The sequence below is a fragment of the Chionomys nivalis genome, chromosome 1, assembly GCF_950005125.1.
Source record: "Chionomys nivalis chromosome 1, mChiNiv1.1, whole genome shotgun sequence".
Classification (NCBI taxonomy): Eukaryota; Metazoa; Chordata; class Mammalia; order Rodentia; family Cricetidae; genus Chionomys; species Chionomys nivalis.
Genome location: NC_080086.1, coordinates 58,615,436 through 58,642,877, shown reverse-complemented (window position 1 = coordinate 58,642,877; position 27,442 = coordinate 58,615,436). Strand labels below are relative to the sequence as shown.

The 27,442-nt window shown below is 43.3% G+C and overlaps 1 protein-coding gene across 4 annotated transcripts in view; it reads right to left on the bottom strand.

Annotated features, from left to right (window-relative positions):
* Positions 1-27,442, bottom strand: part of Prickle2 (prickle planar cell polarity protein 2) — a 355,220-nt gene that overhangs the window by 70,160 nt on the left and 257,618 nt on the right. For all 4 annotated transcript variants that reach the window (XM_057767802.1, XM_057767809.1, XM_057767826.1 and 1 more), the window contains one exon: positions 13,936-14,119. In XM_057767802.1, coding sequence (XP_057623785.1) covers positions 13,936-14,119 — 184 coding nt within the window. The remainder of the gene's footprint in view (positions 1-13,935; positions 14,120-27,442) is intronic.

Genomic DNA, 27,442 nt, shown 5'->3' with positions numbered 1-27,442 from the left:
TCCTCGCATGCCTCTCTGTTCTGGGCTGTGAGGCCTACAACAATTTGCTGAAAGATGGATCGTGCAACAGAGACTAAAAATGTAAGTTCAGTGTGGGCCATCGATTCTGGAGGAAACCATGAGCCCCTTGAGAAACACCAGTAAGCATGGAAGCATCATCTCCTTTTATTTGTAGGATTCTTTGCCCAGTGCTGAAAATGAGTTTCCCAGGGACCTCAGGGTGGCAGGGAGGTCAATGTTGTAAGATACTGCTAGGCTTTTAGGTAAGTCTGAGATACAGAGCCTTCTAATTACAAGTGAGAAAAAGGAAATGCCCAGCAAAGGCAGAAGGAGTCCTGCATCTCAGCTGGGTAAGCTGTGAGGTGTCATCTGTAAAATGATGGACTTCTTGAGGCCACCACAGCCAAAGTGAGCATCATTTCCCCATAGCTCCTTTGCCCTGTGCAACACACAGACTGTACACAGACTGTGTGTCTGTAATGTGGCAGACCCACGTCATCTAAACCCCCAGGCTATGGATTCATTCTTTTTGTTTGTGAAACTTCTGGAATAATCAACTCTCCTGAGCAAGATGGGTCTGCAGAGTCTTAATCAGCCTCCCTAACTTCCATCCCATAATAGTTAGAACCGTTAGTTACCGAGTGCCAACTACATGTTATGCACGACCCTCGGGAATTCACAGATGACGAAATAAGCAAGCTTGTGGAGCTGAGTTTCTGGTACCATCCATTTAGATTTTGTTGAGTCTCTGCCTCCAATTCCTCTTTTTACTGTGCATAATTAATATTGAGTGGATCATTCTGACAGTAATTGGCCAGAAGGCTCAATTACTTCCCAAGGCGAGTCACGGAGATTTAGGAAGACTCCATTGGTGTGCCTTCCTGTTTGCTGAAGAGCAATTTCTCCTTACTTGCCAGGGTATTTGACATACAACAAACTATACATATTTAAATTACAGCTACAACTAGATCGACATGGGTACACCCTCATATTAGTATTAGCATACTCAACACGGTGAGCCCACCTATTACCTCCCGAAGGTTGGACTTTTTGTTCTTTGTTTTCTATCTCCTTCCCCTATCACCTGACCCACAAGTGAGCACTAATCTGCTGTCACCATCAATTTGCATTATCCAAAGTTTTAGATGTATAGAATCATAGTGCATGTGCCGTTCTGTCTCACTCTTTCATCTGGCATAATGATATGGGATCCATTCACCTTGTTGTATATATGAAAGTTTTGTTGCCTTTTATTTAAATAGTAGCATCTTAAACAAACGTAACACTCATTTATCCACTCATTTGCTGACAGCCATCTGAGTGGTTTCCCACCTTCTACCGTTAGAAACAGCAGTCATTCTGAAAGTGTCAGTCCTCAAGACATTGCCTCTCTGAATCCTTATAACCATGCTATAGTTAGGCGATGACATTCTTGCTTCCCAAAGATGAATTAGAAGTCTATGAAGGGCAAATTGGTCAATATAAGATAGTAGCAGGAGTCAGGATTTGAAGACAGAGCAAACAAGTGTCAAAGCTACGAACCTAGAGGGATTCCAGACTAGCTCAGAAGGACAGGCACTTAGGAGTTAGAAACTACATAAAATAAGACCAAAGATTAGAGTCAGTGTGGGTCTTCCATGAGCAAGAACGTTCACTATGGTACATAAAGTAAAGTCAGAGACTAGGGGGTCACATTGCATCCGGAAAGGAACCCTCTATCTCTCCCTGTGAGGCAGACGTTCACTATGGTACATAAAGTAAAATCAGAGACTGGGGGGTCACGTTGCATCCGGAAAGGACCATCTAGGCTAATTGCTCGCATATAATGTGTGCTTAATAAGCAACTGCTGAAGGAATAAATAGTTAAATGCTAGAATGGATGAATAGATGGACAGACAAACAGGTAGAAAGATGAGGAAGGGTCAGACAGTGGTGGTACAGGCCCTTAACCCCAGCACTCCGGAGGAAGAGGCAGGAGGATCTCTGAGTTCAAGGCTAGCCTGGTCTACGAAGTAAGTTCTAGGTCAGCTAGGGCTACACGGAGAAACCGTGTCTCAAAAACAAAACAAAACAAAACAAAAAACAAACAAACCCCAAATAACCACGCAAGACCCTGAAAGATGAAGGAGTTAGTTGTCTGATGAGGGGATGGTAAATTCCTCTACCCGTCCCACTGTTGCTAACATATCCGCAAGCCCTAAGACTGAGCAGATCATCTTGAGAACAAGCCAGCTCTCCCCCAAGCAGGACAGACTGCCCAGTTAGCATAGAGTGTGCCCAGCCATAAACTCACATAGGAAGTTTAACTCCAGGGGCCACACCCACTCTGCAGCACCTGAGGACATATGTACAGAGCAGGCCAGAGCTATTTGCATTGAGAGTGCGAACTCCAACAGCAGGCTCCATCCTGCCCTTGCAAATGCTCCTTGGCTTCCCTGGGTTTCACATTCTATACATGAGCCTCGACAAGTCCCTGCTGGCAGAATCTGGCCACGTCGTCACTGACTTCACCTGGCAGAGGCCTTAATGCCTGAAACCCAGGTTCTAGCCCCATCCCTGACAACTCTGCTGAAAACAAGTTTATTAACTGGCTGTTGTATAGAATGCTGCACATCCACGCATATTTCCCATCTTCATCCGATGACATCAGGGCCTCTCTGGAGCCAAGATAAACACACGCTGTTCATGTGACTAATTTCCTGAGAATCACGGAGGAGATTGCTTGGCGGCCTTTCTTACCCACTCATTTCTGGAATCACACTGAAAATATTGGGGTGAATTGACAGTGAAGCCTAAGCAGGAACTACAGCTTTGGGGGAACAGAATCTACCCATTCAGTCGCAGAAGGATGCAGCTCACTGCAGCCATGGAATTTTATCTGGAGCTCAGCTTGCGATTGCTGGAATAATGAGATGAAAACATCATTCTGGAAATGGACGGCAAGTCTAATGACAGTTTTCACAGAGGTTTAATCCAGCTCTATTCTCCAGTGGACTACCACCTGCACGTAGTGACACTGTGTCTTTGTCCTTGCCCTCCTCTAGCGACTAGGAAAGTGCTGGGAAGATGGCTGGCACTCCGCATGCATGCTCCAGGTGAATGAGTTATCACTGTCGATGCCCAGATGTATGACCCTGGACCAGGAACAGGAAAGTCTGGGTGACATAGAGTCAGGATGGGATGAGAGATGGTGAAGAGTCAAAGACAAACAAGACACTGACAATAGGGACACGTCTTGGGAGGTAGGAGTAGGCTGCTTCCTGTAACGATGGGGAAACTCTTTAGTCATCACGGCCAACACAAGATTAGGGGAAATTTCTGGCCCACAGAAATAAAGCTGGTGGGAAACACACTGCTCTACTCTTTCACGACATCTGACATCCTGGGTACGACACCTAGGGAGAGGCAGAGCGGAGGAGGAAGTCCTGATGGCCCCTGGAATGGGAAAGATATAGATTGTAGATCCGGCTCTGGGCTTACTAGCTTCTTGATCTGTTTCCTGATCATGTCTGAATCTCAACATTTATAAGGGGGGATGGAGTACCATGGTTTGTCCATGCACCGTCTGGTTCTCAACAGTGAACATGCACTTGAAATTATTGGGCTATGAACTTCCAGGAGTGAAGAAGAAAATGTGGGACTCCCTAGAATAGGGTCATATTTCAGAAGGTGGCGAAGACGACAGGGTGTTTGTTTGCCCGCTGCAAATCTTGCATGTGGCGGTGGCTCTTCAGGGCTTCCCCAGCCCACTCTGAATGAGTGTTATCAGTTGTTCTATTAGCCCCCGTGCCCCTGGATGCCTTGGAAAAGTAGGCCACTGTATGGGCTCCATTCACTTCTCCTCAAAGTCTCCTTCAACATTCTCCTCAGATGCTTTTGTATAAAATAAGTGCCAGTTAGGTTTCCTCTCTAAGCTTCACTCCAGGGAACACACAAGTCAGGCTGATGGAGCAAAGCAGATCTCTTCATGTCATTCAGCAGCAACTCAGTTGTCATTCCCTCAGGGATCAGGGCAAAGAAAGCAACCTTTCGACACCCAGGACCATGTTCATGACATTGGAATCAGTTCCTGGTCTTGTATAGTTTGAATGAGACACAATGTGTGAAACATGGGGCGTTGTCCAACACTACTGTTCACGATTGTGAATATCAGCACACTTTCTTAAAAACCAATAATCTGGAGTCATTTGGATCATGTATTTGTTTCTTAATTTCCCTTCATCATCCTTGCAGTTACAGCACAGTGGGAACTTTAATTATCTTTTTAATTGTTTCACCCATAGTGCCCAAACAATGGTTGAGATGCAGTTAGTATACAATAAATATCTGCTGAAGGAATAAATTAATAAGCAAAAAAGCCCGATAGCCATTTCTTTTCTACATCATTTTTCTAGCATATGCTTCCACGTATTCTTTATACATTTCGTTAGGGAGAAAAATTGAGTGAAATGGTCCCAAGGATCTCAATGACCAGCCATTAAAGACAATTGCTACACAGGGGTCACAGGGTAAATAGGGGGCCAGTTCAGATGTCTCCGGCTGACCTGCTTGTTTTCCCTCCACCCAGAATGGTGTGTAAATATTCTTCCTAGTATCCTACTGGAAATGCTCCAGGGACTGGCTTCTGTAGGTTTCAAGGGTGTGAAGCCAAGACTATAAGAACTAAGAAAGGTGGACGGCAGTTTTCACTTCTTAATGAAAACTGGTCCTGTAGATAGTCCTGAAGCTTGCTTGAGGCACTGGGTATTCCAGACTCAGGTGGCTCTGCCTGGGTCCTGGTCCAAGCAACTCAGGCACAGTGGGGTCAGAGAAGATGAGCAGCATTAAGTTGCATAGTCATAGGAGTCAGCTCTCTGTCAGGCAGACGTCAGCGAAATGAGATTATATAGGTAAATGAATATACTTGAACATTTAATAAGATGGCCAGCTTTCTGATTCTTCTCCTTCAAAACAAAGACTTGGCAGGCTTCCTATTCTTTAGGAGAATGAGAATTCATCCACTTCTCAAACATTAAAAAAAAATCAAAAAACAAAACCCTGATCCTTTAAGAAGATTCAGGTAACAGTTCTGGGTCACCTCTTCACCTCGGGGAGTCTGTCTTTTGGTGTGCTTTTGTGCTCCCCCCCCCCCCCCCCGTCTTGCATGCGCGCGCACACACATTTTTTTTCTTCTGCTTTCAGTAAATTCTGGCTGAGTGCTGAGACCTTGCTTTTCCTGCTTTTTTATTCTTTAAATGACTAGAGAGAAAGAATCCATTCTTGCAACCCTAGATGACCTCACTCTGAGGACATCAATATTTTTAAACCAACCTCAGACAGAGCATCTGAGGAGAGTCCTGGACTGGTAGGACTTGACGTTTTTCCATTAAAGCCCTTGTGAGTCAGGCTTGTGGCATACTCCAGAGGGATGCTGAGCTACACAACCTCTGAGAAAACTGAGAAGAAACCGGATCCTTATAAAATCTATGCTAGTCCCTCTCCTACATCCTCAGCTAGCTTTGCTCTTTCCTGGACAGCCAAACATTGCTTTTGCCTCTGTGAGCCAACTCGGCGCAGGGGTAGTCATTTAGTCGATACCATCTTCCAAGAAGGGTGGCAAAGAGGCAACTATTTGATTGAGCAATGTCTATGTGCTTCACGAGTCTTCATTCAGAGCCAGGCTAGTCCTGGAACCTACAGGTCTGAGCATGCTGGTTCCAGGGGCTGGCTACCTGCAAGTTATTTAACGTCTCGAAGCCCTTGGTTTACTCACTTCTTCAGTGGAGACAAAGTAAGGTTCCTAAAAAACAGTGGGGACTTGCAAAGGACACCACAGAGATCCTTGCACTGTTTGTAATCGCTAAGTTAAGGAGCCAACCTATTATCCTACAGCAAAGGAACAGATAAGGAAAATGGGGTGTATTATATATACACAATGGAATTTTTTAGCCATAAAGAAGAACAAAGTTATGTCATTTGCAGTGATGGAGAAAGGTCATTGGTTAATAAAAAAAAAAAAAACTGCTTGGCCCTCATAGGTTAGAACATAGGTGGGTGGAGTAAACAGAACAGAATGCTGGGAGGAAGAGGAAGTGAGCTCAGACTCGATAGCTCCCTTCTCTGGGGCAGATGCGATGAAGCTCTGACCCAGGATGGACGTAGGCTAGAATCTTCCCGGTAAGCGCACCTTGGGGTGCAACACACATTATTGGAAATGGGCTAGTCCAGGTGCGAGAGTTAGCCGAGAAGAGGCTAGATATAATAGGCCAAGCAGTGTTTAAAAGAATACAATTTGTAGCCGGGCGATGGTGGCGCATGCCTTTAATCCCAGCACTCGGGAGGCAGAGGCAGGCGGATCTCTGTGAGTTCAAGACCAGCCTGGTCTACAAAGCCACAGAGAAACCCTGTCTCGAAAAACCAAAAAAAAAAAAAAAAAAAAAAAAAAAAAAAAAAGAATACGATTTGTGTGTCGTTATTTTGGGGCATAAGCTAGCCAGGCTACCAGGAGCTGGGGTGGCAAGAACACAGCCTGCAGTTCCCACTACATTGCAGGAAAAAGGTTGGAACGGGAGATCATAAAATTAAACCAGTCTCCAGAAGACAACTGTTATGTGTTTTCTCTCATTTATGGCTCCTAGGTTTTATAAAGGTACATAAAATCATAAGACATGAGAGCATAAAGAAGACAGTCTAGGAGACAAAGAGAACTATCAGGAAGAGGAGAAGGCAAGAAAAGAGAGGATGGTTCGGGAGTATCCTCAATATTTAATAGATACTTGAACAAAAACCTAAAAGGTAATAATATTGTAAATGGTGGTGAAGGCTAGAGAGACACCTCCATCAATAAAGTGTTTGCTTTGCAAGCAGGAAGACCCGAGTTCAATCCCCAGAACACACTGAAAAGGTGTATGTGGTGGTAGGTATTTTAGCAAGTGCTTAGAATTAAACAATGGGAAAGCCAAGACAGGTGGATCCCTAGGGGTGGCTCCACCAGTCTAGCCTCCTTAAGCTCTGTAAAAACAAACAAACAAACAAACAAACACAACATGGTAAATTTCATCTGAGGATTGACACCCAAGGTTGTCCTTTCACCTTCACACGTGTGCACCCACATATATGAACATTCACACACATACACAGGCCCACGAAAAATGGTGGTGAGCACACACGTCTGTACTGAAAGCCAAGTAACACTGCCACCGCCACTGTCGTCCTCCGCTTTAAGTGGGGACAGAGGCTCCTGGGAGCTGAATAACTTCCCTGAGGTCAGAAAGTGACATGTCAGTAGTCCAGATGTGCCTGACTTTAAAGGCTAGATCGGCTCCTGGTATGGGCTGCTGTTTTTGTAGGCCATGGCTTTGCAGCTCCAGGGACTGACTCAGACACAGATGATGCCTGGGTTGGGAAAGGCAATCTGCTGCCAGCCCTCAGCTCCTCCCCCACTGCTCCAGACCCTGGTCTTGGAGCCAGCAGTGCTGATTCAGGTCTGCACTAGAGCAGAGGCTGTACAGCATGTTACCCTCTCCTGCCTTTGTTCAGCCTAACAAACATCTAGTGTGATTAAGACGGCTAGGAGTCTGCTTAGAGCGCATCTATTCAGAGGAAGCACGGGGAATGGAAAGCGGTGATAAGAAACAATCTCTCATTTAGGGGAAAAAACAAAACAAGACAAATGTCATCTTTTTGATGTGATGTATCCATGAACATTTTCCCTTCTGCAGAGAACGCCTGTCAGCCCAACTCTTAATAACTTCTTTTTTTTTTTTTTATGAGTCTCTTCACATTCAATCCTCACAACCTTCCTGTGACGTAGATATCACTGTCCCCTCTTACGGCAGAGGAAACAGGCACACACACATGCCCAGCTGAATACAATCCAAATGTCTGAGCTCTCCTTATACCAGTGTGTCCCAGCCAGAGTGGTCAGCATTCTGTTAACAGTAGCAGAGCTGCCAATGGGGACAGCACAGAAAATGAAAACCAAGTAACCCTGCTCCACCTATACTTTTGGCTCACGGATATTTTGGGGGCACTCCTGGTACTTTTCTTAAGAGGAAACAGCATACATTTAGGGTCAGCATATCTGCTCAGCCTTCAGCAGACTCCCCAAGTGTTAAGGCCAGCTGCTTGCTTGGTGCCTACGCTCTCCCAGGAGCTGTGCTGTAGGCTGCTGTTGCGGTGGGTCCCCGAAAGAACAAAGCAGGCAAGATCTCTGCCCACCCAAGAGTTAGAGTCAAGCCAGGGGAGCTAAATATTGAGCAAGTCATGATACTAATAAATACCCAACTGTGAGTTTGAGGCACATTAAGGAAAGTTCCAAGATTTTGTTACAAAGTTCAGAACTGGGGCCCAGATCTTGAATCATAGACTGGTCAAGATGTCCCTGAGGGCACATATTTAATCCAAAGCTTAATGCATAAGCAGTGAGCATAGAAATGGGGAAAAAGGGGATTTATTATCTTTCAATAGAGATAATTTCATGAAGGTCAAAACCAACTAACTCACTTTATTCTGGAAGTTTGGGGTGTTTTATTTTTCATTGGAAGAGTGCTTCAAAAGTAAAAAAAAAATGGGCAATTACTCCTGGCATCTGTTTTTCATTCTTGCTCGGATAGTCTGAAGAGAATGTGGAACAATCTGGAAAAAATAACTGACTTTCTACTTTATGCACTAGGACAAAGTTAAGGTCAAGGGAAGATTACTAACTTTTGGAGACTGAGGATTTGGCATATTTATATGTGAGATTCTGTCATGGACACAAGGGGTATCAAAAACGACAATGAAGAGGACATTCAGGAGGTAGAGGGAAGCTGAGGGTCTCTTCAGATTTTCAAGGGGCAGCCAAAGGATGAAATAATACAAACAACACCACCATGTCTCAGACTTCACCTGAGAATGCACAGTTGGAACCTCACACAAAGGCAGTCTGTCACAGTGAACAAATGCCTTAGAGTAGCTTACAGGGCTGTTCTTAAGAAGAGGAGAAGAGCTGTTTCCAAGACCTACACAGTGACTGCTGTTTTAGGCCACTCAGATGTAAACTAACAACAAAGCAGTGGTCAAATCAAACCTTGAGCTCCTGACATCAGTGGTGGCCATTCTCCTTTGTCCTGGGTCATCTGACCATTTTTAAGCCGTTCAGTACCGCAAAGTCCTATTCATAGACTGGTAGAATCTGCTAGTCCTTTAGAGAACTTACTCCCCCAAACCCCCAAAATATACTTCCAAATGTTTTAGCCTCCTAGTGGTGGGTGACACTTCAGATTAGATGCTGGGAAGCCTAATTACTGCAGAAGAGAGTTAGCTTTGAAGTAAGTTGATATAGGAAAATGGCCATAATCAAGAAAGGCAAGAGTCAGATTAGGGAAGGTGGAGAACGTCATCACACATTTTTATCCGAACCAACACAAAAGGACAGCCCTCTCTCTGTACACAGATACTTGAACACACTAAAAAGCTTAGGATATAATTTTCTCCTTTTGGTGGAATTGATTTTCATTTGCTGTTTTAGAGGCTTCCTATTTTCTTTTAGAAAATATCTGTCTTATCTTGTTTATTTATGTGTGTGCACGCATGTCTGAGTATAGGTACATACGTGTGTGCAGATGACCACACTCTGGTCCTCATACTTGAGAAGCAAGTGTTCTTAATCACTGTCCCATCTCTTTGGCTCCCACCATTTTTTTTTTTTTGACTATAAGTCTTTCCTTAATAATAAGAGGAAGAAAGCTATTTCCAAACTGGGGAACAACTCACAATGGCCCCTCCCCCAATTCCAATTCTGGTTTTGACTTAGTGGAGAAGACAGCCTCCAACACAGTCGGTTTAGTACTCCACCCAGTGGGCCTAGTACTCTACCAGCACTTGGCCGTATTACAAGACAGCAGTTGGTATGCAGGAGCCAAAGAATAATGTGTGTTTAATGAATAAGTGTTAAATATAGTCATCCTCTTTTGCCTTAACTGAACCAGGTTCTTGGTGAGATACACTCCAAGTATCTGTCTGTATATCTACAGCTACATGACATGTTTCTTTTGTATGTATGAGTATTTTGCCTACATATATGTGTATGTACCATGTGTGTGCCTGGTGCCTTCAGTGGTCACAAGAAGGGGTCAGATCCCCTGGAATTGGAGTTATGAATGCTTGTGAGCTACCACATGGATGCTGGGAACAGAATCTGGGACTTCTGCAAGAGCAACAAATGCTCTTAGCCACTGAGCCATCTGTTCAGTCCCTCACACTCCAACTTTTAATATCACTTTCATCCAATGGCTATTTCATTCTTTAAAAACGCGGCAATGTTGAAGACATAGTTGGCTATCACAACTAAGAAACACACCTGACATCTGCGTGGACATGATGACTCAGGCTATCCATTCTTTAATACAGAGAAGTTCTCCTAAGACGAAAATTATCCATCTAGAAACGCCGACAGTGAGAAATCTTGTTATTTGTTTTATTTAAGCTTGTTTATGATTATCTATTGTAACCTTGTCACAAAGCATTTATAGAAGATGGCTCCAATTATTTATTGAGGCTAAACAAAAACCAGAGCCTTGAAACTGGCTCCCAGTGGCCTCCTAAGGGTAGACTGCAGCTCTCTGGTTGGCTATCCCAGGGTTCTCCAAAGAACATGGACACTTAGTACGGTGGGAGCTGAAGCAGAGGACAGGAACAGCTGCCACCAGTTCTGAGTCATTTGAAGTCACCAGGCGACTGCCCTCTCACGACTTTCACACTAGTTTAAGAAAGAGTGTTTTTGACGATTTTTATGAAATGAAATGCCCATGTTCAAGAATACATCTCTAAATGTGAGATGAATTTCACACACATTTTATTAAATTGTAGGAGTTACTCAAGAGAAAGAATAATAAAAAACATTAGCTGAAGGTATCCCATTGGCCTCGTGATCATGGGGAGGAAAGATTTCAAACCAAAATTAAAGTATATTATTCTCCACCCTAATTAGTCTTTAATATTTTGCCTCTAGCACAAAACATTTTTCATATCCACCATAATTTCTCTTGATAGAAAAATGGTTTCTCTCAAAGCATAGACAACTACCATGATATTAACCACCAGAACTTTTTTATTTTTTATTTTTATTTTTTAGTGAGGGGGTTAAAACAGGGTTTCACTGTGTAGGCCTGGCTGTCCTGGAGCTCACTATGTGGACCAGGTTGCCTTCAACTCACAGAGATCCGCCTGCCTCTACCTCCTTGGTGCTGGGATTAAAGGTGTGCACCACTATTGCCTGGCATCAGCTGAACTTTTGTTAAGAAAAAGGCGCTTAGGCACCACATTCTTTCTAATCTAAGTGCATACCAGACAGCCTTTAAAAATCTTTATACCCATAAATATCTTTGTAAATAACAAACTTTAAAAGAGTTCACATTTTTAAACCTGGAGCCTATGTCTATCATACAACATGACCTCTTCAAAGACTTTAAAAAGTAGACTCACATTTTATTGGGTAAATACAGAACCCTTCAAAAACCCTGATGTTCTGTCTCTGGGGAGCAGTTTTCCTTTCTAGTTCTGTGCATCACAGAGGTTTCATAAGTGCTGGGAATAAAGAAGACTTCCTGACGAACAACCACAAGAGATGAGAACACCCTTTCAATTGGCATAATTCCAACCATTTGTTTAAGGGTGCTCATCATTTTCCTTCAAAATATATTTAAAAACTTCAATTTTACATTTTCTCAAGATAGCTGAATGAGTCACGTGGCCCTCAGTCATTCTCAATTAGAATTGCTGGGTTACTCAGGACCCTAGCTCCCACAACTGTATGTTTTCTTGGATCAACACAAGTAGAACGTTCTCCTGGAATCTGAGCATCGCTGAAGATTGTTAGTGGTCTTACAGAAGAACCTGCTTAAGCAGGAACACTGGAAAATTCAGAGCCTCATTCAACAGCAAGCAATGTCATTTAAGTAAACTACAACAAAGATGGGCCACATGAAAGTTACTGGAAGTGAGGTCAGCAGGGAAATGAAACAAGCTCCCATATCTACCCAGGTGTACAAGCTCAGTAACTCAGAGTTAACAGCTATGTCAATAAAATTCAGTCAGCAGCACCCTACCCAATAAACTCACCTAGAAAAATTCACATGCTTTCTCCTTTTCAAAGAAATTCTTCAACAATATAGTCTTTAGATAGAGGAAAATCTCAGCCCACAAGCTATAGGACAGCACCTTTAGGTGGCTCGGCCAATATCCCTAGAAAGCAGTCTTCAACTCTCATGGGAAATGTTTTCTGTGGTGTTTTTTATCCAAGATACTTTCTTTTTCTCTGTGTGATTAGAAGGGAGACCGCAAGGTTGAAGAATATATAAGGAAATAAAGTGGGAAGATTAAGTGGATAGAGCAGAAAGTGAGATGACCTGCAAAGGGCAGATTTTGTCTGAAGAGAATGGCCAGTGCTCTACTCCATGCAACTGTATTTCTGCAGAAATAAAATTCTAGATCCTCAAATATTTCAGCTGGAAATATAAACTCATGGACTGGAATTATAACACAGGGGTATAACATTTACCTAGAGTATACAAGGTCCTTTGTTTAACCTCTAGCATTGCAAAAACTCTAAATTTATACATGAAAACATTCCTACATTTATACAATATTTCTCTGACTAGACATACCTATAAGGTGATTTTATATGCCAGTTTGGTACATCAATTTGGATGGAACAGCATTAATTGTCAAGCTGACACAATTTAGAGTCACCCTGGAAGAGTCCTAATGAGGAATTGTCTGCATTGGGTTGGCTGGTGGGCATGCCTCAATTAAGCTAATTGGTGTGGAAACACCCAGCCCACTGAGGGAGGCACCTTTCGCTAGACAGTCTTGAATTGCATAAGGGTGGGGAAGTTGAGCTAAGCACAGGCAAGAATGCGTGAATCCATTCTCGCTGCTCCTGACTGTTGATGTGATATGACTAGCTGTCTCAAGTTCTGTCACAGAGACAGCTCTGCAGTGTGCGCTGGAACTGTAGACTAAAATAAACCTTTACTTTCCAAAGCTGCTTTTTTCCCCCAGAGTACTTTATCACAGAAACAGAAATAAAAGTAGGACAATGGACAAAGAAAATGGAAAGTGGCTAATCAGAAAGACAGCAGAAGAGCCACTTCCCCGGTTATTAGTGGATTCTCGGGTCTTAATTACAAAGTACTTTTCCTGAAAGCATTATCACACTTAAAGTTTCTGACACACAACCAACGTCATGCTGTTTAAGCTTCTAAATACTCTGCCAGACACAGTGCTCTCTCAACAATGGAATGGTTGGGGGGAAGACAATGGTAGTTAACACTTTTAAGATTCTCCCTGTCTCTGAAAGTCATTATCAGGGAGATGCTAAGAGGATCCCGCTTACAGATGTGCTGTCAGGCTGACTGCAGATTTCTGGGAAAGAAAACACCAAGGACCATGGAATGCAAGACCATGGCTGGGTATCACTGGGAAAAATGCAAAACAGAGAGAAGCAAAGACAAGAGATATTCTCATCAGGCCAGCAATGTTTACAGCCTGTGCAAGTGCCAGGAATATCTTAGGGAAGAGCAATGTCTTTATAAACTAAGGTCAAGTTTAATATTTAAACACAGCACACACCAATGAGAAGGCAAGTCCTCGATTCCTTTTGGAAAGAATCTGAATGTGACAACTCATGTTGACGCTCGGACTTCTCCCCACACCCCAAAACATAACGTCTAATATTCAACATTTCTAAGATGTTTCAGACAGTCTACAAACGGTTGACAATGAAAAGACAGAATGGATTAATGATGGATTATTCCAGGCTCAGCTTCATTTCCCATGGAGGCCCGGGATATCTTTAACTCATTTACTGCCAAACAACCCTGAATCAGCAGAGCGACCTTTCCCTTCCAAGTGAGGGGTGTGGAAATGCTGGAAAGGCAACATCTGAAGCTAAAGGCATGGGAAGATGGCTACCTGCTCAGGCTTCAGCCCCGGGGGAACCCAGGCGTACTCTTCCAGAGCACAGCCCGAGTCATCATCGGAGGTTGAGTTCCTCTGGAAGTCAAACATGAGTTTGCTGATGGTCTTCTCCATCTCCAACGGCATCACTGTCACCATGTGCTCCTCCTGGGGACACTTGCAGTGTAGACAGATCTTCCTGCAGGCAGCAAACACAGCACGTCATCAGCCTTTGGATTCCAACCCATAAACACATTCACCAGCTACAGCCTAGAGAACACTGGTTTATAATGGACACATGTCAAGTCATCTAGGAGATCAGAGACTACCAGGTGAGCATGCTGGTGATGCTGACACACAGATCCAGCCTCTTCTTCCAAATTCACATACACACACACACACACACACACACACACACACACACACACACACACCTCTAAATATGGACCATGATAACATTTACAGAATTAAATATATAGAATCCATACAACTAATCAGAAATATTACCAGATTTAACAATCGCTGACAAGTTCCTTTTTTTTTTAAGTTCTTAAATCATGCAAAACAGAAAAATAACAACAAAATCATAACCGGTCATAAAAAGAACCATGGATACGATCTTTTCTTTAGGAGTAAGAACAGTTTTCTACTAAAACAAATGTGGTCCCAAAAGTCTTCACAGGAAGATAAGTTCACTGTTATTAAAGCTCTCTGATTCAGAGTCATAAACACAAAAAGTTATTTTATATAACTTCACACATGTGAATTTTTTTCCAGTAAAGATGGGGGGTGCTCTTCAGTGTTGTTTACCTTGTTTTGTGAGACAGGGGTCTCCTGTTGGCCTAGAGTTCACCCAAAATGCTCCAAAACACTAGGCTGGTGACCAGCAAGCCCCAGGAATCCACCTATCTCAGCCTTCCTCTACCACCCCAGTGCAGAGATCATGAGTGTGTGCTACCATGCTTGACTTTGTTCCTCCTTCCAGCTCCCAATTACGTGTTGCAATTACTCCAGTACTAGTCAAGGATGCAAATTCCTCAAACCCAGCCTCTCCCTCAAGGCTTCCTGCAACTTCTTTAATCTTATCCCTATCTAAATATTGTAGCAAAGAAAATGACACAGTCAAGCAACACACACACAGATTTCTCTCTCTTACCAATGAAATGAACAGAATATCATGGAGGAGGCAAACTTTGACAAGCTATTTGTGTGCACGCTGATCTTTTTGTAGCACATTATAAAGGCAATGAAAGAACCCAGAATTCTAATCGCCACATGTGTCTGGGTTGTGCTACAATGGCTTTGTTAAGATAATTCACATAGCATAGAACCTACCCTTCTAGCATATAATTCACTAGCTCTTAATATAGTCAGAAGTCCCCAACCACCACTAATTTTAGACATGCCCACTGAACTCATGAACACGAACAGTAACTTCTCATAGTCCAGGCTCACACACCCTGACAACCACTAATTTTTCTGTCTCTGTTGGTTTTGCCTATTTTGGATATTTCATATACAGGAGCCACGCAAAATACAATCTTTCAAAACTAGTTTCTTTCACATGAAATAATGGTATAGTTAACCCATGCTGTAGCACACATCAGTCTCTTGAATTTTTTATTTATTGCTGAGGAATATTCCAATTGTAGGGATGTATCACATTGGTGCGTTCAGCAACTGGTAGATATTTGGACTCTCAATTTTTTGAATAATTCTAATTTTAATGTTGAGGTTTCTCTTGGGCATATACCTAGCAATGGAATCACTACATCACATGGTAACTTTATGTCTATCATTTTGGGGAACTGTCAAACTGTACTACAAAATATCTAAAAAATTTGAAGCTGCTGCCTTCAATGAAGGCAGGTTACATTTCCTCTAACTCCCGCTACATGTCTTGCGGTCTACCTTATTGACTCTGGCCACCCTAGTGGATGTGACACCGTATCTAACTGTGGTCTTGATTTTCCATTTTCCCAAGAACCAGACTAGGGAAGTCGATCATCTTCTTAAGTGTTTATTATATGCCTTCTTTGGAACTTATTGGAAGGAACCCCTAAGGGGAGGGCAAAATGAGGAGCCAAAAGAAGGCCTGGCTGAGCCCTCAACACAAATATTACAGAAGACACACTTGATTTCACATGGAATAGCTGTTCGCTCCTGAACAACAGCAAAATCACTCAGAAAAACCAAAGTCAAGGAGAAAAAAAAAAGGGGGGGGGATAAACCCAGTAAATCAAAACCACCAGGGCTTTATCTGCCTTCTCTGCTAGCTGCCAGCTCTACTCCTCATTTATAATTAACTGGAGCTACCCCAGCAAGGCAAAGAATCTGGAACCTTTGAGTGATTCCCTGACAACCACTGGTGAAGCTAATTTAATAATCTCCATTTACAAGTTGGAAACCCAAGTCTGAGGTGCTTTGAAAGGAGAAGTGAAACAGAGGCAAAGCCAGGAGGGATCTCTTGTTCCTCAAGCTCTCTCTTCCCTTCTGAAAAAATACAGTGGCAGCCAACAGCTTTCTTTTTTAATATGCTAATTAATTTCACCCAAATGAAGCATAATCAGGAGTGTGTGTGTGTGTGTGTGCATGGATGGGCAAATATAAGATGTGGATTTTATAAAAATACATATTTGTGAATATAGAACCAGCTAGCAAAGCAGAAATTCATTAAACACCTGTGTATGTATGTTTCAGGGTGCACGCACGCACACACACACACACGCAGAATGCATTGGTTTCATTCTGTCAGAGCTGACATTCTACCTCTCCATAATTGGCTTTGTCAATGACAGGTTTCCAAGAAACCATCCCTGATTCAGACAGTGGAAATGCTGCGTTCACCTCTCTTCCCAGCCTTTGCCCCCAAGTAATCTTTGCAAATGCTTCACCAGAGCAGTGACCAATTCATTTGGTTCTGCAGCATGAAATCCACGACCACCTCTTTTGTGGGTCATACAAAATTGTCAGGTGGGAGCCATTTCCTAATCTATCTCAGCAGAGTTCACACAGGCATTTCCACCAGCAACCATAGCATTTGCATGAAAACTAAAGATTTATGCCAATTAACTCATTTGCATGAAGTGGAAGAATTCATTATAACTGGACGGGAGGGTGACTGACGAGGGCAAAGGTTCCACCTTGATGGGTAACATTTGTGGCAGGTGCATTGGTTTGGCTTTGGAAGTGATTATAAGCAGCATCAAGTTCTCCTTTTCTTCCCCCTTTACCCATTTTTCTTTATATTGAGAAAATTTTGTAAAAGAACTTATAAGTGGGAAGCTTCATATATAAAATCAAGTTGTCTAAATGAATGTTACTGGAAGAGACAGCAAGCCCAACCTCCTCCCCAAACTTTATGACAAGTCTGTGGTCCCCTCCCAGGCCTGGGTTCCAAAGATACAAGTCTGAAGATTGTTATAGTTTCTGGATCCTCTAAAGTAATTCCTAAGAACTACAAAAATAGGAACTGTGTACTTTATAACTTGAAAGATGAAAGAAATAAAACAAAAGCTTCTGAGAGATAATTCATAGTATACACATATGCACACACATGCGTGCGCATGAGCACACACACACACATTAACTCTTAATCATGGAAGTCCTCATAAATGATGAATCTGGTCATAGGAAACTGTTCACCTCGTTGCCAAGACATTGTAACAGGAAACATTTGGAGAACAGAGGCCATATCCCTGTGATAGATTAGATAGATCTCAACCAGGACCCATGACTGTATATTTTCACAAGACAGTAAATCAGTGGATCACCAGACAGTCAGCTTCTAAAACACTCGGAGGATGCTCTTTTGTAGGTAGTCTCTTGGATGGAAAGAAGCCCCTTAGATCACAGTCTAAAAAACAGTGAATTCTAACAACAGGCATGATGCTCCAAGAAATCTAGACAATAAACATTTTTGAACTTTTTCAAGAGGATTTATGTCAAGCCAAAATAATGGCCACATTGGAAGCTCTTACAGCACTCAGCCCACCTGTCACTCATCTGGGTATCTTGTGTGTAGAAGCATCCCATTGAGAGGGAAAACTACATCAGCTGTAATAGTGGCATCTCTGCTTGCTACTCTGCCATCTGCCTCCCACCTCCCTGGGGTATGGGTTCCACAGTCCCAAGTCCAAGGCCAGATCAGATTCAGGCTACTTGCATTTTTTTTAGGACCACAGCAGGCTGATTAGAGCATTTTAGGCCCATTGTAAACCAAATGACAAAAGATGAGGATTCAACAAGGCCATACATCAGGCAGCAGACAGAATAGTTGGCAAGCGAACCTCTGCTAAAGACAAAAGGCTAACTTAACCTAGAGGTATCCACAGCTTTCTCCCAACTGATGAAAGTGTCCCTAGGTATTTAAATTCTCCCATGACTATCACACCGAAGACAAAAGAATCATCCCTTTCTTCATAGCAATAAAGAGGAAAGAGGGGAATTTTTTTCCTGATTATTACACTTATCATAATTTAAAGTTACTGCTTTCTTCTCCTTAACATACAATTAATGTAGAAAGAAGTCACAAATTACAGCTAAGTAAGGAGGAGGAAAAACATTCTAAACACCCACAATCCCAAAGATAACCACTGTTAAACAGAAACAGCTGCTGGACCATTTCTTCCTTAGTACAAAGATGCAGAGACCAGACTTCAATCAGTGTTCCCCATGAGCCAAGGGATAAGACTTTGGTCTGGACAACAAGATATGAGACACACACGCACATGCACACACACACACACATATACACACACACACACAAAATTCTCAGTGCACAGATGTACATTATTCAGCAAAGATTCATAAGCTTGTTCTGATCTAGTATCCTGAATGAGGATTCAGACTTTACTTCGTATGGAAGCCAATTATCTTATGTGTAAAACTACAGGTATCTCGAAAGTTAAGTATCTCAGATAAAATACATGTGAAAAACAGACTTCCTTAGTTATCAACTTCCAATTTCCTGTGCAAGAAGAGATAAAGCAAGGACAACCTAAGACCACTAAGATCTGGCTCTGAATTGCATCTTCGTGTGTCATTCATACACTCACCGATTAATTAATAATAATAATAATAATAATAATTTCAAACCACCGATGGAGCTGTTTTGTGGAAAGGAGCCTAGCTTCCTTCACTAGCTCTACTCTCCACCTTCTCTGCATTCCCAACAAGCCTATCAACTCCTCACATGAACCATTCCACCAGTCTTCAATAGCTAAACATCCATTCAAGCTTATAGACTTCTGGCGTTACCAGCTTCCTGGATTTGGAGTGAAAGGATGTTTACTAGACTGTAGGATGCCCAGAGGAAATAAGCAAACAAATGATGTTGGGCAGAGAGACACACCCTGTTGTGCTCAACTAAGTCAGTAAGAACTGAAATAAAATCTGCTGGTCCTGAGATAATCGTATGCTGGGGAAGTCAGAAACAAACGTGTAGGCATGAACTCGGAAGGAACTTGGCTAAAGCTGACATAGATTAGAACCTGTGTTATCCAGCTCCAAGACCAATGCTTCCCATGTAAAGTGTCCAAACTGTCCCTCCTCCTCTCCATCCATCCCCCTAACTCATTGATCCACACATAGATCCATCAGTTCACCCACTCACCATCAATCTAGCAATACGGAGTGGTAATCTACTGAGTGCGAGGCATCGTTTTAAGTTTCTGGGCATTAGCTGTTAGTCCGCCTTAATTGTAAGGCAGAAAAATCTCTATACCCTCGTGGAACTTCAAGCTAAAAAAAGGTATAACCATTGAGTAATCAGGGATAAACTTTCCCATTTGTGATAAATGTTATATCAGAGAGGGACTGGGGTGAGCTGGGAAAGCCCTCCCCACTGAAGGCAAATCTGAGCCACCGGTAAAAGCCTACTGGCTACCAGGAAGCTAGAAGAATATAACCGGGGTGGAGTTTTTCCAGCAGAGGGAAAGCAGGCACCCACTGCCCGCCCGCCGCCTGGAGGCATTGTGGTGGAGAGTGTAAAGGCGGAGGAAGGCTGCTGGAAAGGTTCTCAGGAGGTGTTGTGATAACTTCCCTCCTCCCTCAGCAGCAACTGCATGAATGGCAGTGGCAAAACTGGTTGTCAACAGCCTGTCCTAAAGCCCAGGCATAATATGAAATTCAGGAGGAATTCCATTTTATCGGGCATCTGGAACTTCTTTCTTCTAAGACACTTCTCCCTCCAATTCCTGGGTTTCTGTCCTGATCTAGCCAGACTTCAGCACATCCGGTTAGGGGCAGCCTTTCTGGCTCCTTCACCCACCCCCCTCCAAGTCACAATACTTTGCTTATCCCTTTCTTGGCAAACATTCAGACTAAATGAAGGACATGAACCCTGACACTTGCCATGTCTGGAAGAAAGATTTCTATCTCTGTGAGAAAGGAAAAAAGATTTCCTCATGAATACAGAGCTGAAGGGTGGGGACCGTGACAAGGCCAGCTGGGAACTTGGCTGGTGCATGCTGAGTGCCAGAACCCTGCTGCCTGGTTCTGTCCCACTTCCCTTCTTCGTCTGGCTGGTGACTCCTGCCATCTGCACAGAGGTGCCCCTCTCTCCTGGCAGAGCTGAAGGCAGCAGAGAGAAGTTCCCAATGCCAGGTGTCTCCTCTTAAGATGCCAATTCATAACAGAGTCCTGCTGCAGATGGATTTGCAATTCGGGAGGCACGGGAGCACACTCTATTTGCAAAAGAGCCCGTTCTGGATGACTTCGCTTAGAACTCACTCTTAAAGGTCTCACACCACCTCTAGCTTGGCAGGTAGGACAACTCAGTGACAGATGAGCCATAGCTTAGAATGAGACCCTCAAAAGATCGTCCCAAGAAGAAACAATAAAGAAAAGGAAGATGCTGGAGAGGACCCCAGGACACACCAGGGGGTGGGGTAATGACAATGTAGATTGGTGAACTGGACAAACAGGGTCCTCTGTAGGACTTGGGAATGAGGGCCTATCTGGAATATTCCTCAGATAAAGCTGCTTGAAGGAGAGACAGGGTTACTATCTTCTAATTCTTAGCACTCTTTGGCAGAAGACCATAGCGAGGCCCTTAGCACAGGAAAAAATAAGCAGTGAAGGGCAGAACAATGCATCTCTGTAGCAGTGGGAGCCACAGGCTGGAGTCCGCTGGAGTGGGAGGGTCAATGAATTCAGGGCAGTGACAGAAAGTTTGTGGCAAGGCAGCTCCACTATGTGAAAGATCACCTACTGAGTGTCTGTTTTGTGTGGTGGGTCATGGGCTGTGCCATGAGGTACTGCAGCCAAGGAATCCCTGTGGGGATACAAAAAGAAGACCACAGAGAGCCAGGCCATAATTTCTAGGAAGGCAGCACTCAAGTTATTTAAGAGGATGTTCGTATTCTGAAGAGATGCATGCTAAAGCATATGCAGATGAAGGATGATGCGTGTGGCTAATCTCAGATGGACCAGCAGAACTGAGATGTGTGGGAGATAGGAGTGAAGGGAGAGAGGAAGGAGAAGGGGTTTAGAGATGGAGGGAGGAAGCAGGGCCTATGGAAAGGGCTAAGAAAAAGAGGCAAGGGAAGGAGGAGGTGAGAGACAGAGAAAAAAAGGAGGAAGGAGAAATGGAGAGGGAGAGAGATGAGAGAGGGAGGAGACAGGGAGAAGATAGGGGAGAGAGAAGATATGAATAGGGAGAAAGTAGGAGGAAGGAGCATGCAGCACAGATGTGAAAACGCATTAACAGCAAGATCTAGAACTGTACATAAAAACTCACTATACTATTCTTGTAACTTCCACATGTGGGGATTGAAATGAGAAATGTCCCCCATAGGCTCAGGTGTTGAAAGGAAGCAGCTAATTCATTTCCTGGCTGCTTAGCTCTGAAATAATCACATAGAAACTGTGTTAATTAAATCACTGCTTGGCCCATTAGCTCTAGCTTCTTAATTGCTAACTCTTACATATTAATTTAACCCATTTCTATCAATCTGTGTATCACCACATGGTTGTGGCTTACCGGCTAAAGTTCTAGCGTCTGTCTCCAGCAGGGCTACATGGCTTCTTGACTCCGCCCCCTTTCTCCCAGCATTCAGTTTAGTTTTCCCCACCTAGTTCTGTTCCCCTATAGCTCTGCTATAGGCCCAAAGCAGTTCCTTTATTAACCAAGGATATTCACAGCATACAGAGGGGAATCCCACATCACTCAGTTATTTGCCACTTTGCTCTCCAGTGAGCGGTGCTATTTGGGGAATGTTATGGAACCTTAGGAGGTGGAGCCTTGCTGGAGTAATTACAGCATTGGGGTTGGGCTTTGCAAGTTTAAAGCCTTCCTCTGCTTCCACTTTGCCTTTGCAGTTGAGGATGTGATTTCTCAGCTTCCTGCTCTGGCCACCTGCTGCCATGCCTCTGCTACCATATGGACTCTCCCTCTGGAATCACATGCTAAAATAAATCTTTCTTCTCTAAGCTGCCTTGGTCATGATCTTCTGTCACAGCAACAGCAAGGGGTCTAATACACCATAAAATACCACAGCTTTTAAAAATGAAAAAAATGGAAACAAAGTGGAGAATACTATGGTCTTCAGTCATGGTTCATGTGCACTGCACTTTAAGGGGTTTGATGGTAAAGGGATGTCACAGAGGGTTCCCTTGAGGAAGCAGAGTAGAAAGTTTTCAGTAAAAGGAAAAGGGGAGAACATTCCTGACAGCCGAATAAAGGTGTGGAGGTGGGAGAGAACATGGTGCCACTAAGATACTGAGACGACTCAGGGCCAAATGCTGACAGCATGGCAGGTGGTGAATGACACATACAATCTGTTAGGAGTTTTGGCTTTGTTGAAAAAGCATCCACAAGTCAGTGTGGAATATGCCTCCCAAGCTCACAGATAACTAATTCAGCACCATTATGAGTAGACAGAGTGAGCTCTCAGAGGACAAGAGCTTGGCCATGGATGGTATCTCCATGGCAACACTGGTATGTGCATCACTGCATCCCTGTGCAAGGCTGTGGGCATCCAGAGATGCTCTGAATTCTTTAGCTGTCAGACTTGCTGTTCTGCTAAGAATAAAGTAGGACAGATAGTAGAGGCTAGTCCTCTGGACAACTGTCTCCACTTCACTTTATATATGTGATAATTGGAATTTATAGATACTGTAGTGTATCCATTTTGCTTCACTGGATATTTAGTATACTTAGGTATGGACTAAGCAAGATATTGATTATTATCCTTGTTAAGGATCATATAATGTTTACCATGATTTTTCATTGTTTCCAAGGTTATACAAATGATATTCTTCATGTCTCAACATACAATAGAGAAGACAGATTAGGTATTAATAATCTCTTGGGCTGATCAAGCGCTTTAGAGCTCAGCAAATGCTTTCAATTTAGGTTACATGAATTTTTTTTATACTCGCTCCTAGGCCAGTCAGACGATCAAAGCTGTCACAGCTGTGGACAGTAGGCCCGAGAAGTCCAAGGCTGTGTGTACTGGTCTGCTCTGTTGGGGGTTCTGGAATGCCACATTTCTTTTTTCCTCTGAACCAAAGGAAGGGGAGTCAGTTTGGTTCCATGTCTGGGGGCTTCATCTCAACATTGCTTTTTAAGGAAACATTTGGTGAGTGTGTGTTAAAAGACTCCGCTGAGCCCTTCTCCTGCACCCACTGTTTAATCCTCAAACCACACCATGAGATAGGAATTATCTTCCCTTTACAGACGGGATGATCAAGACTGAAAGAGTTTCTGGAACTGGTCCAAGCCTTCACCAAGACCTCAAGGGCTCCAGGAGGCCCCCACAGACTACGTCGATCCCTTAATCCATGTAAACCAGGCAGTGTTTTTCTCTCTGCTCATACAGAGGCCCCCAAATCACTGGCAAGTCGTAGGAAATTCTTAAGTGGCTGCTTATTAATAACGTTTTCCGTTTATATTAGGCCGCCTTTCATCCAAGGGCACTTGGCCAGCTCCACACACAGAGAGCCACAGAAAGCCAACCATCTCTGTTGGGAATAGGGGCCAGCTGGCAGCAGCATCCTTCAGGGGCTTGGCTTGTGGGGGTTCTGGCACCGGTCACACCCTTCAGAACTTGACAGGGGCCCTTTAATAACTGTACTGAAGAGCTCAAGGCAAAGTCTTCCCAGAAATCTATGTGTCTTGGTGATTGAGGCCAAAGGCTCAAGACGACCCCAGTGGACTTGCGAAACAAAGGCATCAACAAATTGTGAGTTTATAAAAAATACCGACGCTGGATGGAAAGCCTGCCATCCCTATTGAGTTAGACACACAGGGAAAGATGATTTCTCTTTTTTTCAGGGTAGGCCTTAAACACAAACAAAACAAAACACTCAGGGTTTCCCACTGGACGAATAGGAAAAAACTAAGACAAGATGCTGATTTCCCTGCTCCAAGCAGGGTTTTGTGGTTTTGTTCTTGGCCAGAACCTGCTTCCTCTTTCTCCTGGAGAGAAAGGAAGGAGTAAAGTACGTAGAATGAAAATAACATTTCCTGGTTTCATGTTTTATTGGAAAGAAGCCTTAGGTGGATTGGATTCACATGGTCCACAGCAAGAAGACTCTGAAATCAAGTGAAGATGGATGCTCCTGCCTCCCCTCCTCCCAGACCAGAAGGGGTGATGCCCACACTCTTTAAGCGCAGAAGATAAGATGAACTCTATTCTGTCTCCTACTCTTGCCCTTCTAAGATCTCGTTTCCACCATTGTCTTACAGAGATGCTGGCCACTCTCTACTCTCCAGCTTGCAGTACACCGTGGTGATAAAGCAAAGGGCAAGTTCCTTAACTGCGGTCATGATAAGATTTCGAGGAATCAGTCTCTGCACTCCGCTGTCCGTCTTTTCAATGCTGCGGCCATGTTGGCCTTTGTTCCTTGAAGTTGCTGAGGACAACTCACTCAAACACTGCAGTTGCTGCTCTGCCTAGAAAACCTTCCCTTCAGAGCCTTGTCATGGTTGACTGTCACTACTCAGGTCGTCACTCAAAGACATCAATCCCTCCCTTTTTCAAAGCTCACCCCTCTTCTCATTTTCCAGTCCTTTTAATTTTTCCTTAGCATTTGTCACTATTTGAAATTATTTTCTGGTCGGCATGTCTCTCACATTTTTCGTATGGAATGTCAGTTCCTAAGGTCTGGCAATTAGAACAATATGCATTTAGTAAGTAGCTCATGAAATAACGTGAAGCTCGAATTCTTGCCCAAATCTGGTTTTGTAGTTCACAGTGAGCCACATACTCTTTATAGACATGGAAACAAGATTATTATTGGCATATAAATTTTGCTATAGAGTTATATTCTACAATAACTAAAAATATGTACTGTTACAAAGAGGCCAACTTTGTAGTGTGACACAAGTTTGTAGTGTAGTAGAGATGAGAAGTACATCAGGCCAGGCGGTGGTGGTGCACACCTTTAATCCCAGCACTTGGGAGGCAGAGGCAGGCAGATCTCTGTGAGTTGGAGGCCAGCCTGGTCTACAGAGTGAGTTCCAGGACAGTCAAGGCTAAACAGAGAAACCCTGTCTTGAAAAACCAAAGGCAGAGAAAGAGAGAGAGAGAGAGAGAGAGAGAGAGAGAGAGAGAGAGAGAGGTATATCACAAAGATCACATCAAAGAAAACTACCTCTGGCCTCTGCTGCTGAAGTACACGAAAGAATAAGGAAGATGTGAGGACAATCATTATTGCTGAGCACTGTGACTTCAGTGTCAATTGATGGTTCCATATATGTGCTACTAACTGTTAAACATTGAAAAGAGTGCTTGAAAAACAGATAGACTAAAAACTCCTGGTCTACCCAAAGTAAATGTTCCAAAGCACCATGAAGTTGTGGAAGGGACAAGAGAAAGTATCTGAGAAAAGGAAGAAGCAAGGACTACCATGGCTTCAGCACCTGAGGCCACAGTTCTTGATCTACCTATCTGTAAAGTAGAAGGAAATCCTAGAATGTCCTGCCAACCCAACAGGATGGAGCATTCCATTCCACGCAGGCATGCGCACAGGAGACGTATTCCTGAAGGGCCACATACTACTTGTTTCCTAGTCTTAACCAGCCAACGAGGGTTCTCTGGGCTAGATTTCAACCATGGGCCACTCAGTCTCGTTGTTCTTAAGTGGGTGACCTGATGCCTTCAGGAGTAGGAAAAAAGCTGGGGTACTTGGCATTTTTTCCAATAATATTCCGTGTTTATTTCTGAATACCCCAATGGAAGAGTGTTATATTTTCAGCATTTAATAGATATACTGAAGTCATCTTTTAATTACTATCTTATATAATTATAAATCAATTAAAAAGAAGGAAAATTCAGTAATAAAAGATAGTTTTTTTCCTTCAAACTTGGAAACACTTTCCATGGTGGAACAGAGACATGCAAATAGTATTATTTGATACCTACCAGTTTCCAATGAATCTTTATGACTTTTTAAATAGAAAAACATATCCATTCTGCAAACATTTTTTTGTGCCTTAATTTTTTTTTAATTGCGGTAAAACATTTTTAAGACATATCTTTACAACCATTTATCAGTGTGAAGTCTAGGAGTGTTACACGTGTTCACATCATCATATAGTCAATCAGTAGTCCTTGTTTTGTTTTGCAACACAAAACTTTAAATCCATTAAATTAAAAAAAATAAACAAAATACCCTCTCTACTATTTCAGACTTCCCATAGGGCCTTCACCAGGGCTGTGCACCCTGAAGATACTGAAACACCACTCCTCACTCCCTGCCATGCTCTTTTAAAAACGCAAACTAACTCATGATAGCGCAGTGACCAGCCAAGGACGCTGCATGGCAGCAGCTCTTCAGTGATGGTCATAAACCAGGTCTAAAGTGCTATAAGGGCTTGGCACACTGGCATTGAGATGACAGGCTAGGCAGCAGTAGATAGGAGGAAAGGAAGACAGCTTCAGGCTTTCTGATTGGCTCTGTCCAGCAACTATGCTCCTTTCCATTTCCCCACCTCCCAGAAGGCATTCTTCCCAACAAACAATCTGATGTCCAGAGAGGAGGAATACCTGAATTGTTTGGGTGGCATTGTCTTTTATTGTGTATCTATTTAGTATGTATGTGTGTGTGTGTGTGTGTGTGTATTCATGTGGGCATCTGCAGGTGTCCCTATGAGCATGTACACATGTGGATGTAGGTAAACATACTTCTGTTACAAGTGAGTGAAAGACAGAGGTCAATGTTTGTTGTCTTTTTCTGTTTTTGAGACAGGATCTCTCAGGGACTCTGGAGGTCATCTAGTCAGGGTCACAGTGATGTATCATTCCTGGTTCTTACATGGGTGCTCAGGCTCTAAACTCAGGTCCTCATGCTTGTGTGGCAGGAACTCTACTGAGTGAGCCATCTCCCCACTAGCTCCCCAGATCCGACTAGGCAGCATTTTCACCCTGCTTCCTAAGAGACAGGTATTTCTCAGGGACCCAGCCTGAATAAGACTGGATGGCCCATTGCTCCAACATGCGGCAAGTTTCTTGAATCCTCTGAAATAATGGGATGCAGGAAACATGGGACTCTTCACTGCTTTTGTTACTCATCA